Consider the following 13,968-nt stretch of genomic DNA (forward strand, 5'->3'; position numbering starts at 1 on the left):
CACAGACTGGTCAGAGATCCCATACTGACCCGGTCCACAACAATATTAACACCATCTGTCGCTGTTCATACTGTGGCTGACTGGTGTAAACCTCACATTTGTGCAGTATGTCTAGCAGTCACAAGCTGCACACTCTTTGCTCAAATGTTCTGAGGCAACTCTTGTCTGACAGATTATTCCGTCCCCAGTGAGGTTGGACAGTATCTAAGGCACTAGAAGAATTTATTTCTTCCATAACAGTAACACGCTTCATGAGCTGTCAGAAACTCCCATGGGTTAAACTAAACCTAATGAAACATGTTCAGGTCTGACTAACACCAAGCAAAATCTAAAAACAGACTTGAAGACACGTTTTAGCACAGTAAGAAAATGAATACACTTTCATTCATAAAGATCATCTGAATGTGTATTGTATAATGCCCACATAGAAGAGATTCCTGAGACCTCTGCTGGTTCAAATTTCCAGAACCGGAAAATGGATAAATACAGTATGTCTCCTGTTGCAAACAAGCCCATTTTGGAATGATTCTTTTAAGTTAACAGTTTGTCACTTCTCACCTGCACAACGAAATCCCGCCCACGGAAGTCAGCAATGGTGCGAGGCAAACGTGTGCGACCCCAGACGAACCTCAGAAATAGAGACCTCTCCGTGTTGGAGAAGGACTCCATCACTTCCCAGAACCACTGGATGAGCGGTGCTGTCGGCTCCACTCCTTTGTAAGTGGCCACTGACTTCAGCAGGTGCAGCGGGATGTCTGGGCTTCCACAAACCTGAGGAGACGATGCTTAGTGTCAAATCACCACAAGGCTAAAGGACAGGATTTTACAGCCTAGAACACTGCTCTCACTCACCATCGTTTCCAGTTCGTAGCCAGTAAAAAGTGAAAGCAAAGGTACTGGAACCACGCGAGCCATGCCCTCGCGCACTGCGGACACCTGCTCGTCAAACTCGTGGAGCCTATAGCAAAGGAGAAAAAAAACGAGAGGAGTGTGAGCACAAAAAATCTTTTAAATGCACACTACTCTCTGTTCATTCTGCAGCCCCGTCACCTGTAGTTAATTGCCAGACGAACGTATTCAGCACGGTTCTCCAGGGTGATGTGGGAGTACTTAGAGCTGAGCTGGATGTCCTGCCCACTGGCGTTGGGAACAGTGAAGGGCAGCGTCATGGCCTCAAACTCCTCAGCTGTGGCCTCATTGTCCCGGATGTACATCAAACCAGGAATAAAATCCTTATCAACCTGGGAAGAACAGATCATATCATCACTATAAATTATTGTGTCTTTGTAAACTGTACTTAGCAAATTAATCTCACTGTGTGTAAGGTAATTTTGTATATCTTTGTGTACTTGAGCACACACACACGCGCACACATACACAGGTCCCGTGAGCGCCACAGCGACCAACTATTTCAAGAGTCTTGTGCTGGAGTCATTTCCTACCTGACCTTTCAAATATCTCAAAGGCAAAACCACAAAACAAGAGCAGCTTTGTGAGGGAAAAGGGCCCTTTTTCTGCCGTTACACTATCCTCCCAAAGAGTTCAGGAGCTCATGATCAGAGCGTGAGGGCAGGAATGGATTCTACTATACTAGACAAGAGCTGAGGTTGTAACTTCTTTAACTAAGATGAACTGTATCCTTTGACTATGAGGTAAAACAGCAATATTTCCGTACCATTTAGAAAGCAGAGAGCAGATGGACTTCAGGTTTAAAGTGAGGAGGAACATATAGGAATGTGCTCTGTCTTTACCTTGATTGTGCCAACTGTCCATGTGTCAGACACTCAAAATGCACATATACATTGTTAACTACCCATTCCTGGTTCATACCAATAGATGTGGAAAGGATGCAACAAGCACTAGATTATGTCTATACTAATCAAAATTTAGAAACACACAAGTTGAGAAGTTATAAGAAGCATCTTGACAAGGATGAGAAGTAGGAGTGTGATTTATAAGAACTGCAGCAATCAGGGGCAAAGTACCTTTAATGCTGCAGTGAGACATTTGTCCGGTGACTGAAGTAAACTATTAAACTACAATAATCAACTTCCTGTTGCTTGCAGAACCCTAGCATGGAGCCGTCCCTTTCACCTCATGTCTCTCCCTCCACGCACCCCTCTATGTACCACCACTGTAATCACCAAAGAACCAAAAAACAGCTCGGAGCCAAAAGTGAACACACACTGTTACCAGAAGAGGTAATTACAGTGTAACGATCTCTGATTTGGAGCTTAATTTCAGCAAGTCAAGATAGAAGACACATTTGTGTTACTACACTTTTAGAACTACGCTCTTAGGACACACAATTGTTTATCATCTGCCTCAGAACGGAAGTCAACAGAGACCCAGAAGCAGCTGTTGGTGTCTGAGATTTTTTTTTCTGGGAATTATTGAGCTGTTGCCATTACAAAAAATTCCTATAATAACAAATATAATATATTTAATATATAAATATCAATAAATAATAATATTTTTAGTAGTTAGTAGCATAGTTATATAGCAACCTGCATCTACCAGTCAAACGTGCCACAAATATCTTTGTATAACTGGTTCTTACTGAAGTTCCCCTGTTTGACATGATTCCTATATTTTAACATCCAATCACCATCAGTGCTGACTGCACACACACTGCATAGAGGAGCAGGGCTGTACATACCTCACTGAGGTCAGCAATGGTCAGATTCATGCCTGCCAGCTGTTTCCATACGGGCTCTGCCAGATTCAGACTAAGAGGGCTTCCTGTCCGGATTGCAATGCCCAGGAGCACTCCTGCAGTCACAGCAAGGCAAAGAACATTACCCACAAGCCCACAAAATCAAACATTAACAATCACAAGCCAGGTGTTTTATCAGTGTAAATGCAGATACAGCATTTGTATGTTTTAAAATAAGCATTTGCACTTCCATTTTATGTGTATCTAGGATTAACATCGCAGAGGACCTGACAGGGAGATTAACTGGATTATACCTAGGAAGCGGAACATGCTCATGTGAAGAGGGGACTTGGCTGCGGGGTTCAGCAGGAAACAGTCCCTGTTGGCACCCGACTCGTCGCGCCCGTTGGGAGTGACAATGAGCAGTGGAGTCAAAGCGTTCTGCAGCTCCTCACACATTTCAGCAATGGACTCACTGTAGCCTCCACCGCAGTCATCCACAGACTCACCTGAAGAAAAAAATAATGAACATCCAAGATTTTAGACACATTAGTCATATCACAGATATTAGGTGAACATAAAAGTGTGGACACAGACACCTACCCACAAATTTGACCTTCCACACACGATGTGGAAGTAGCAGGCTGTCTGGGCTGAATGAACTCATCTTAGCACACATCTGACCAAACACAGACTTGGTTCCGTCTGGACCTGCCAGACCCCCTTTACTACGGGAACGCTTCACCTACATGGCAAAAAAAGACAAAAGAGATTATGGTTTGATTTGTTTCTGTTCTGTTCTTAATAACTTCCTCCTAGATAGAGAGGAAGTACTGCTGGGCACAAACTCTTGATTATGACAGCTCTGACAGCTGCACTGAGATTCATGTGAGGGCTGTGGGAAGAGGCAGTGGCCCAAACTAAGGCTCTATGTGCAGTAAAGGCAGTCCAGGAGGCCCTACAGACAGGCTGGAGAGCAGATCACACGCACACACACAGAAAAAAAGAGACATCACATGAAAGGCTCAGGAGCCTGTCTGGAACGTAGCTTCACTGTTAGAGAGAGAGGGGAGGAGGGGTGGGGGAACTATGGAGCAGACAACTTGAAGGAGGAAAATTACTATGAGACTTAGTGAGCAGATATTTGAAAAGTGTGTTGTTTCAATGTGTTTCTAATGTACCTGTATCCTGTTCAGCTCCACCACAGGTCCATGCTGTCTGTCTCTCACCATCGTGGCTTGAACCACCTTCCTAAAAGCTGCTTCCTGTCCCACCAGATATAAAGAAGATAATGTTTTAATGCTAAGGTAGCCATTTTGGCTAGAAATACTGCCGTCAACGCTTTATGCACGTTTCTGTGTTTGAATTCTATGCCTCCCACCTTGCCCTGGGAAATGAGGATGCCCCTAAGCGTGTCAAATCCCACTGAGGGTCCATGGCCTGTCTGGCCCAGTCGACCTTCCAGGTCAAACATGGGTATACATGGGCAGAAGAGCTCAGAGATGTGATGTAGGAGCAAAAGCCTGTTTCTCAGTGCCATAATAGGGATCTCCTGCAGGTGGTTGTACTCCATAGGAACCTGTAACACACCACCCAAAAAGTCATGATGCTTGTGCTTTACTGCCATCTACTGGAGGCAGTAAATAAAGCTCGGACACAAAAAACAGATAATGCAAATTTAAGTTCAGTTTAAAACATAAATAAGTATATGTAGATATAGTACCTGTGCAGGCAATTTCCCAGCATTGGTGGGCTTACTAGTAGACCAGGCAAGGGTGTGAGCAGAACCACAGGCAACCCTGTTGATTTTCTTGCCCTGCAGCGCAGCCACCAATCGCGGCCTCTGGATAGCATTAGTGGTCCCGTCTCCAAGTTGACCCTCATCATTGTCACCCCATGTGTAAACCTCTCCTGAGAAACAACAGCAAAGCTTTCAGTTTGACATTCTCAGTCGTAAACCCTTGAAAAAGTAGTTGCAAACAACTAAGTGAACAACTAGGAATACAGGAATAACCTGTATTTACAGATTTACAGTCACGATTTATCATACTACTGAAACAGCACCGGTGACAGTCACCAATGATCTTCTCTTAGCTTCAGACAACAGATTTGTCTCCATACTCATCCTGTTAGATCTGAGTGCTGCATTTGACACAATAGAGATTTCATTAGATAAAATGTCCAACACGTCATTGTTTAAAGGAACCACACTGGAGTAGTTATAGAGTTCCACAGGGCTTTGTGCTTGGACCTATACTTTTCAATTTATGTTTCCCTTAGGCAATTTTATTAGGAAACACTCCTTTATAACTTCATAAAGTTATGGAGTTATTGTATTTGGGGAAAAATATATGCGATATGCTAACTAACCCTATAGTTACCCTAGATGGCACAGCTTTGGTTTAATGTACTACTGTGAGGAACTTCTGAGTTATTTTCAACCAGGGTATATTTATGTTCTATTTAATGCTGTATATAAAGTGCCATGAGATGATTTTTGTTGTGATTTGGCACTACAAAAATTAAATTAATTGAAATAAAATATTTGACATGATAAAAAAGGGCTAAGATAAAATCTGATGAAATGAACAAATATGTCAGTGCAAAAACAATTTAAAAGCCATATGACTAACTCAAATAATTAACATCAATCATAAAACATGATTTTGATCCATCCTACCATCCTCTGTGCAGCATACACAGTGCAGTGACCCTGTGGCGATGGCAATGACCTTTTTCCCTTGTAGCCCCTGGACTTGTCTGGGTCGGCGAACATGGTCATCAGAGCCGTGGCCCAGCCGATGGTAGTCCCCTTTTCCCCTTTAAAGGACACAGTCAATAGACAAAATGAATCAGCTCCTCAGGCAAACATTTGACATAAAAAATGCCTTGGGGAGCTAATCAACTACTAAACTGTGCATACCATGTGTACACTGCCCCAGATTTCGTGAGAGCCACTGAAAACTGAGATCCACATTCCACTTTGACTACTCCAAGGCCAGTGAGGGAGTCAATCTGAAGGCAAGAAATTAACCAATCAATCATAAAACATCCCACTGATTAATGCCATTTATTCCACCACAATTCATAAAAAATGTGTTGTCACACAGGTATAATTTCTTGTTAAGCAAGGGTAACATGTGTATTTGTATCATCCATTTAAAAATCATGCCTCTGCTGAGTGACACGCAACAAGACAAATAACTAGAACAATAAAACAACTAGAGAAAAAAGACACAAATACAAAGTGATAACTCTGTTGACCTCCAATAAACACAGCTGTGTAATTTGCTTTACCTTCATGGGGACTTTGCATCCATCACTGCCTCCTCGCCCCAATTTGCCATAGTCCCCATCTCCCCAGGACCAGACCATGTCATCATCTGTTAGACACAGTGTCTGAGCGTCCCCACTGCCGCAAGCTACATCAATGACCCTGTGACCCTGTAGTGCATCCACCTACATAAACCACAAAGACACAAACATTAGCTTTACCCCACAGTGACTGCAGAGTACACAGTTTGACTGTTGTTTTTTCACGTTAAGTGCACAATCAAAGTGTTGACTGACTAGCTTTGGTTTAAGATGGTCTTCGCTGTCTCCGTGGCCCAGTCGTCCGTATCGACCCTTGCCCCAGGTGAAGAGTTCTCCACTGGCAGTGATGCACGCGCTGTGAGCTCCTCCTGCTGCAATATCCACCACTTCAACTCCCCTCAGGGACTCAATTACACGAGGGCGGTCACAGGGGCTAAAGTCAAGAAGTGTCAAGTGACTATAAGAAACACACCCCTCTACTGTCTTAATTTCTACACTGACATAGATTAGTGTTGACATTGTCTAACGAGCTGAAAATTCACCTTCTATTCCCATGACCAAGTTTTCCATCCTCAGCCTCTCCCCATGAGTAGACTTCTCCCTCAGAGGAAAGGGCCAGGCAGTGCTTTCCTCCAGAATTCACAGCAACTTTCCTGATGAAGACATGTTGGATGGACTCCAGTAAAGTGGGGGTGGACACAGACTCTGTGCCTCCGATACCTAATCTGCCCCCAGCTCCATATCCTGTTGCATACAGCTGATGATCAAAATTAAATATATTAGTCACTACACCATTACAATTTTCCAGAAATCCTCAGATTATGTTACAGTGTGTGCTAAACAAACTATTCTGGGCAGACCTTTCCGTCAGCAGTGACAGCAAACAGAGTCTGCTCTCCTCCGATAAGCTGCACTGGCCGCAGTGTGGCGAGGGCTTCAGTTGGGGTGGGTACTTTGACCTTCGCCCCCTCAATGCCCCCCAGCTGCCCTCTGTGGTTATGGCCCCATCCGTAGATAGTACCACTACCCCCAGCGGACAGAATCCAGTCATCTGGTCGCCGGTTCATCCACTGCACTAGCTGTTCATCATGCTCACGCTTGAACAAGTCATGACTCTCGTGAAGGGTGTTCATGCTCTCATGATCGGCCATAAGCTCACGAATTTTCTTTGTAACCTTCAAATGAACGTGAATAAAGGTGGCAATGGATTAATAACATGTTCAGCATCACAAAGAAAAGCAAACGCTAAAACAGGCCGTCAAGACACCCACCTCATCCAGGAAGGGTCTTGGTAGTGAGGTTCTCTTGTCTAGAGCCACGGCGACTCTGGAGGCAGTGCAGTATCGGCGGAACCAGGCCCACTTGTGAGTCTCAGCACAGCAGGGTAAAGTGTCAAGCTCAAGGTCACAGGCAAGAGCAACCAAGACCTGGACAAAATGTTCAGATCAGCCTCAGAGAGAAAACACCATTTAATCTATGATAATCAACTACAGCTGCCCATTTGACCAGCAGTCTACACTCAATAAAAGCAAAGTAAGACTCCTTGCTGTGGTACTCCACACAGTGGTCAGTTGCTGCTTGGAGTTTGCCAAAGATCTTTCAATTACTCTGAAAACTTGAGAAAAATAAATGCTCTTTGGTCTGATGAGATGAAATTTGAACCCCTTGTCTGGTCTCCAGGCACTATATCTGGCACTCACTGCTCATAGTGCATGCAATAATTTACCTTTCAGCCCAATATCGTACAATACAATACACATACAGCCAAGGCATGACTGGAGACTTGAGCAGTCTTTGACTGAGCTGGGCTACTTAAGGCCCAGCTAAATCTTAAGAAAGCTGTTTAGGCTTTCTTGTAGATACTTGACTAAAAACTCTTGTTGCGAAAGAGGCCTCTTTACAGTACTGAACAAAGTGTCTGAATACTTTTCTAAGGAGAAACATTTCCGTTTTTGATTTTTAAAATCTGCACAAATGTCTAAAAAAAATCAACAAAACAATAAATCTGAATACTTTTTGAAGCCAATGTGTGCATTAAGCTGTAACTATGACCATACCTTGAAAAAGGGACTATGGAGCAGCTGTTTCCCTCCCCTGACAACAGGGTCCTCGTACTCATACTGCCTCTGCAGAGCTTCTGGTAGACCCTTTACTAGAGCAGCCAGAGCACTGCCTGTGAAACTCTGAAGAATTTGAACAAAAAAAAAAAAACTGATTTAATTTTAATAATGAGGGACCTGGCCCTGCATTAAATATTGATCATCATTACGAGAATTACACAAGACAACATAGAAAATTACTCAACTGTAGGCTGTAAATTCTGTTCTGTTCTTGTACTCACCATAGGGCGAGCCTCGCTTTCACTATCTCCCAGCAGCCTGTTGATGTTAATAGACTGACCGTACTCAGTGGTCAGAAGCTTTCGCAGCCTCTGCAGAGCCCACATTCGGTGTCCAGCAGCTAAAAACACATGTACAACACAACATGAATATTCATTTCATTTCTTACAGAAAATTAATGGACTATAATAAAGCCTTATGACCGAATCAGTATAGTCATACTGTACCTAGTGCACTAAGCTGGGCACAAGCAGCTAGGGAAGCTGCTAGACGAGGTACAATGCTCCTGTTGGACGCAAAGTTGAGCCTGAAGTCCAGGAGACATGTGACCAAGTCCATGGAGGGACAGGACAAGATGCAGCGATCAGACAGCAAATCTTTGGGACCTGAGGGAGAAAAAAAACATTGACAAAGGTTCAAAGCCCAGGTGCTGTGTGGTTGTAGTAGTAATGTTGATTTCAAGAACAAACTGTGTCAGACAAGCTCACCAGCAGCAGGCATGATGGGATAGACAGTGAAGCGCCAGCCCCAGCCATTGACTGAGCCATCACTGGTGAATTTCCATTTGAGTTCATCTCCTGGGATCCGTAGTTCACTGGACCAGTCAGACCACTCCCGACCTGAAACATGCAAACAGCAGGTCATTACTTTTTATTTTTGATCATTTTGACTTCTCATGTAATTTATGAAAACAGAGGTTAATGGTCTTGCTCATGTCACCTGATCTGACAGAGACAATCCTATTGGCTCCATCCATGATTGTCAGTGGGTCATGGCGTCTCTCAGTTGAACACTGTCGGTCAAACTCTATCCTTAGACCCTCAGCACCTAAACAGTGCAATAAGAGATGTTATACACATCCATGAAACAAGTCAGGATGTCCAGCAATGTTTTGGAAATTGTGTTGCTCATTCAAGTTCTTCTGAGTAAATACATCTACCTAGCACCTGACTAAAAATAAAATAAAACTGGTCTATTTTTACCTGGGATCTTCACAGTACCACTAGTAGAAGTATCATCTGTGTATGGATGGCTGCTCTCTACAACAACTGGCTGCGAGGACAGACGGCCACTCTGTGAGTCTGTGGCAACATCCTCCAACTCAGTGACACACAACTCCAGGAGCATGTCAGCAACCTGTACGCCACAGAGAACCAGAGATATCCAATACTAAAGGCGGACTTTCCATTAATGACAGGTCTACACATGCACATGGAGACAAAAACAGAATACTGGACATTACCTGTGGATAAGCAGTACCCATGCCGGACAGCACAGCAGACAGCACTTCCTTGCCCTTCTCCCCAGAGCGACAAGACACAGCCAGTTTCAGCAGGTCCACCATTACTCGTGTGTCATCAGGCACAAGAAGGCTGGTGAACTCGTCCAGGTACTGAGGCTCCAGGCCAACCACTTTGCTCTGGCTCTCAGAATCCTGAAGTTGAATGTAAAACAAGAAATTGGCTGAGTTAGGTACATGTGGCTGGTGTTAATGGCTTCATCAAACAAACATTTTCACACCTCTTTCGTCTTTGTCATGGTCTCGGCTATGATGCTGGCTGCTCCAGGGTCATCAGTGACGGGGATGAAAGGACGCGAGGAGGCACCAGAGGCAGATGGAGTCACAGCTGATGATGGGGTGACCGCATCTTCTGATGATGGAACCTGTACACATAAAAAACACATGGTGTTCAGGAGTGTTTGCTGTATTATCAACCCACACTGTAAGCATCAGTAACCCAAGGTGTTGCCAAATTAACAAGAAGTGAAATATAACTTTATCACCAAGAATATAAATGTAGAATTCTAATCATGATCAAAGTTGGTCCAAGTCCAACTTGGAACCAAGTACAACTGGCTGTTGGTTGTACCAGCACACCTGGTCACTACGGATAGAAACGCAGTTGCAGTAGCACTTTAACAAAAAAGTCATATACAATAAGAACACACTGACATTTATTATATTATCAGTTTTTGGAGCACTAAATAAATGTAGCACCAGTTCTGTACCTCGCCCTTTTTGTCTTGCCAGGGGTTAGGGCTGACTCGCTCCTCAGTTTCAGGCAGATCAGGCAGACCTTCTTCATCACTCACACTGGATGAGCACGACGAGTCTAACGGGGGAACAGGTGAACTAGAAGGACACTCTGCTGGCAGAATCATGCTGGCCGGCATCAAAGCACCGACCACTGCATCCCTGGGGAAATGCACAATACTTCCTGTCAACAGGAACACCAACTAATAACAAGTAATAGGTCTAGTCAACAGATTCATTCATTAGTAGTCATAAACAGTTTTTTATCATCCTGTTTCTTCCTGTATTCTTGTTGTGTTAGTCTTCTGGACAACATACCTGGCATACATGATTTGAAGAGCTGACAACACATGAGACAGAGCTTGCTGTTTGGCCAGATTGCCGTCCAGACTGAGGAGGATCTTGGCCAGTGAGGGTCGATTAGGCTTCACGCTGTTCTGCCCACTTATCTTGTTGCTAACTGCTGACGAGTCACTGTCTGACTGGACACCTGTGGTGTACAACAACAAAAGAGACACGCTTTCAATAACGTGAAGTACCCATAAACATAAACAGCTTCAGCCATAATCTACCGGTTGCAGTTTTAGCCACAGACCTGCAGATGTGCTTATGTCAGCCATCTACAGGCAGAGTTTTATGCGACTTTGACACCTGCAGGCAATGAGTGTTATGACTCCAAGTTTTCTTTTCCCTTGTGTAGCTGCCTCAATGTGACAATCTGACAATGTTTCTGCTACTGCTATCCTTGCTTCTACCTACCTGCAGGTAGCACAGGCTGTGTATAATTGAGCCCATATTGATCAGAGTGTCAGCATTGGGAAACACATTTATCATGATACCTCTACCTTTCTCCTTACAGTTTACTAGGTGATATCTTCATTTCAAGTGCATTTCACAATGTCAAATGCTTATAATGAACTGCATCTATCAAACAACCGGTTCAATTCACTTTGTCAGACTGTATCAGTCTATATTTATTGAAGTCTGAACAGCTACCCCATGTGGACAGTGTGCAGCTTGCTCAACGCATCCCACCAAAACAGCAATCATTAGAATCCTACAATCACTGGGGCTGACAAAGGAGAGCTGTTCTAACACCCTGTAAACACAGATGGGATTACCTAAATAAGAGGCTCCAAGCGAATCCCTGGCTGTCTGAAAGAGGACTGGCTCATGCACGGAGGGTGTGGTCACATCCACAGTTGTCCAGGCCACACTGTGGGAGGAGCCACAGGCCACTCTGGTGATCTTTTGTCCCTCAAGACCCTGAACCAGTGTGGGCTTCCTGTTAACGGTGGTGGTGCCGTTGCCCTGCTGCCCGTGGTCATTGTCACCCCATGCATACACCTGTCGGAGGATCACAGCAAACCTTATTATGAAATTTAACATTCTACGTGTGTATACTAACTGAGACTTAAAAAAAAAACAAAAAACAAAAAAAACACGCAATTAAAATGGCACTGCTCCAAGCACTCAATCTTAACAATCACTTCAAGCGGTCAAATATTGAGTAACTGACTCTCATCATCGAAAGTGAAGAGCCAACATTATTAAATTTGTTCTGAGGGAAAGTGTTCTACAAGGTGAAATAAGATGTGTAGCAGCAAAGGTCAGACGTGCCTGGAGAAGTAGAATAAGAGTCGATATATCAATTCCCACAGCACAAGTAGACGTTCACACATTTGGAACAGTGCCATAGCAGTAAAGTGCCTGGATGATGAGCTGTTTTATAACACCCATGTGGTGGAGGTCAGTACAAACCTGTCCTGTGTCTGTAACAGCCAGACAGTGTAGCGCTCCAACAGCCACATGGACTATCTTTTTGCCTCGCAGTCCCTCCACCATCTGGGGCTTCCGCACATGAACATCTGTACCGTGGCCTAATCGGAAATAGTCGCCTTTGCCCCTGTTTGAAAGCACAGTTAACAGTCATATGAAAAGGACAGAAGATGAATGATCATGTGACTGTTTCAATCATCCAGCTTACCAAGTCCACACAACTCCAGATTTGGTGAGAGCCAGGGAGAACTGTGCTCCACATTCGATTTGGCAGACACTCTGCCCGTTGAGCCTCTCTATATTCTGAGGGATGTTGCAGCCCTCGCTGCCTCCACGACCAAGTTTGCCAAAGTCTCCATCACCCCAGGAAAACACCAACCCTGACAGGAAAAACAAAAAAACAAGAGACAATTGACCCTTATCCATCAATGTCACAAGAAAATGTTATGCTAAAGAACATTTAAGGTAATTAGAGGAATTTCTACAGTAAATTATGTTTTATTTACATTTAATATTTCTTTATTGTTCATGTTGGTTTCTGATTGTCTTTTGATCATACAACTACACAGTGCATTCAGAGTTTTACCTTCATCAGTTAGGGCTAGAGTTTGAGCATCCCTGCTCCCACAAGCCACTTGGATAACACGGTGCCCCAGAAGCACTTTCACCTAGATAAGGAACACAGAGCATCCATGAGTGCATGTTAAATTTAGACACTTCTTAGTATTTATAAATTCATAGAATCAGGAATCTTTCTTCCTTTAGGACACCTATTACTTACTGTAATCGAGTGCGTCACCACTCGTGTAAAGTAAAGAAAGGGTGTTACAGATAAAGACGTACCAGTTTAGGCCTCAGCTGAGTAGTGTTGTCCCCATGTCCAAGGCGACCATATTCCCCCAAACCCCAGCTGTACAGCTCTCCGCTTGAGGTGATGGCTGCACTGTGAGAGCTGCCACAGGCAATGTCACGGATACGTTTGGTCTTTAATGCTTCAATCAACCGAGGTTTGTCACAGTTCCTGTTAAGAAAATCATTGTTGTTGTTTTTCAGAATATTGGGTACAGTTTAAATTTCAGCAGATAGAATTTTCAATGTGAAAGGTCATAGGAGAGGAAATGAACTTGAACCTCCTCTCTAAGAACTGTCCTATATGTACGTAAAATAACATACATTCTGCTGAAGTGTCCCAGTTTGCCGTCATCTCCCTCGCCCCAGGAGAAGACCTTCCCGTCCACAGTCAGGGCCATGGCATGCCGCCCTCCGGAGTGCACAGCAACCTTTTTCACCACATAGTTACTGAGTGCAGTGATCTGACGAGGGATAGGGATGGTGCCACTGGACAGACCCAAGCCCAACCTGCCATTAGTGGCCTCTCCACAGGCATAAATCTTCCCCTCAACCGTCACTACAAAAAATGTCACATCAGTTACATATGTACACATTTCATATAAGACAAAAAAAATCTAAAAATATTTCTTACTGACCTGCAAAAAGGCTTTTGGAACCACCAGCTACTTGTACTACATTGAGAGCAGAGAGGGTTTCAGAGAAAGAAGGCACCTTGATCTGTGAAGAACACAAACAAAAGTGATTAGAGGACATAGCTGCTACAGAGGCTCTTGCACAGGTTGCCCCAAAGATGAGTCTAGTCCCTACGGCGCAACAGTCTCCTAATTGGTTGATATAGTGTTTGCCACATCCTTAGATGTTCTCATCACATGGTAAACACATATGAAAAAAAATCACAGATAACTAAAAGTGACAAATATTTTGATTGGCACTGAGCTACATAAAACACATTTCAGTCAGTGACTGTGTAAGAAAACCTTAACTTTACCGAG

At 43.9% G+C, this 13,968-nt stretch overlaps 1 protein-coding gene across 3 annotated transcripts in view; it reads right to left on the reverse strand.

Annotated features, from left to right (window-relative positions):
* herc2 (HECT and RLD domain containing E3 ubiquitin protein ligase 2) overlaps positions 1-13,968 on the reverse strand; it is a 37,617-nt gene that overhangs the window by 1,868 nt on the left and 21,781 nt on the right. For all 3 annotated transcript variants that reach the window (XM_026345932.1, XM_026345933.1, XM_026345934.1), the window contains exons 58-90: positions 13,612-13,693; positions 13,298-13,532; positions 12,968-13,145; positions 12,711-12,792; positions 12,333-12,504; positions 12,107-12,251; positions 11,467-11,692; positions 10,664-10,835; positions 10,321-10,507; positions 9,832-9,975; positions 9,554-9,745; positions 9,294-9,447; positions 9,031-9,138; positions 8,799-8,930; positions 8,538-8,696; positions 8,313-8,431; positions 8,029-8,154; positions 7,243-7,398; positions 6,832-7,146; positions 6,514-6,728; positions 6,227-6,404; positions 5,954-6,115; positions 5,580-5,671; positions 5,337-5,476; positions 4,380-4,567; positions 4,038-4,235; positions 3,838-3,921; positions 3,260-3,401; positions 2,971-3,165; positions 2,660-2,772; positions 1,051-1,241; positions 853-958; positions 559-771 (exon numbers count right to left, since the gene is read on the reverse strand). In XM_026345932.1, the coding sequence (XP_026201717.1) occupies positions 559-771; positions 853-958; positions 1,051-1,241; positions 2,660-2,772; positions 2,971-3,165; positions 3,260-3,401; positions 3,838-3,921; positions 4,038-4,235; positions 4,380-4,567; positions 5,337-5,476; positions 5,580-5,671; positions 5,954-6,115; positions 6,227-6,404; positions 6,514-6,728; positions 6,832-7,146; positions 7,243-7,398; positions 8,029-8,154; positions 8,313-8,431; positions 8,538-8,696; positions 8,799-8,930; positions 9,031-9,138; positions 9,294-9,447; positions 9,554-9,745; positions 9,832-9,975; positions 10,321-10,507; positions 10,664-10,835; positions 11,467-11,692; positions 12,107-12,251; positions 12,333-12,504; positions 12,711-12,792; positions 12,968-13,145; positions 13,298-13,532; positions 13,612-13,693 (5,301 nt within the window). The remainder of the gene's footprint in view (positions 1-558; positions 772-852; positions 959-1,050; positions 1,242-2,659; positions 2,773-2,970; positions 3,166-3,259; positions 3,402-3,837; positions 3,922-4,037; positions 4,236-4,379; positions 4,568-5,336; positions 5,477-5,579; positions 5,672-5,953; positions 6,116-6,226; positions 6,405-6,513; positions 6,729-6,831; positions 7,147-7,242; positions 7,399-8,028; positions 8,155-8,312; positions 8,432-8,537; positions 8,697-8,798; positions 8,931-9,030; positions 9,139-9,293; positions 9,448-9,553; positions 9,746-9,831; positions 9,976-10,320; positions 10,508-10,663; positions 10,836-11,466; positions 11,693-12,106; positions 12,252-12,332; positions 12,505-12,710; positions 12,793-12,967; positions 13,146-13,297; positions 13,533-13,611; positions 13,694-13,968) is intronic.

This window comes from Anabas testudineus, chromosome 4, assembly GCF_900324465.2.
Source record: "Anabas testudineus chromosome 4, fAnaTes1.2, whole genome shotgun sequence".
Taxonomy (NCBI): Eukaryota; Metazoa; Chordata; class Actinopteri; order Anabantiformes; family Anabantidae; genus Anabas; species Anabas testudineus.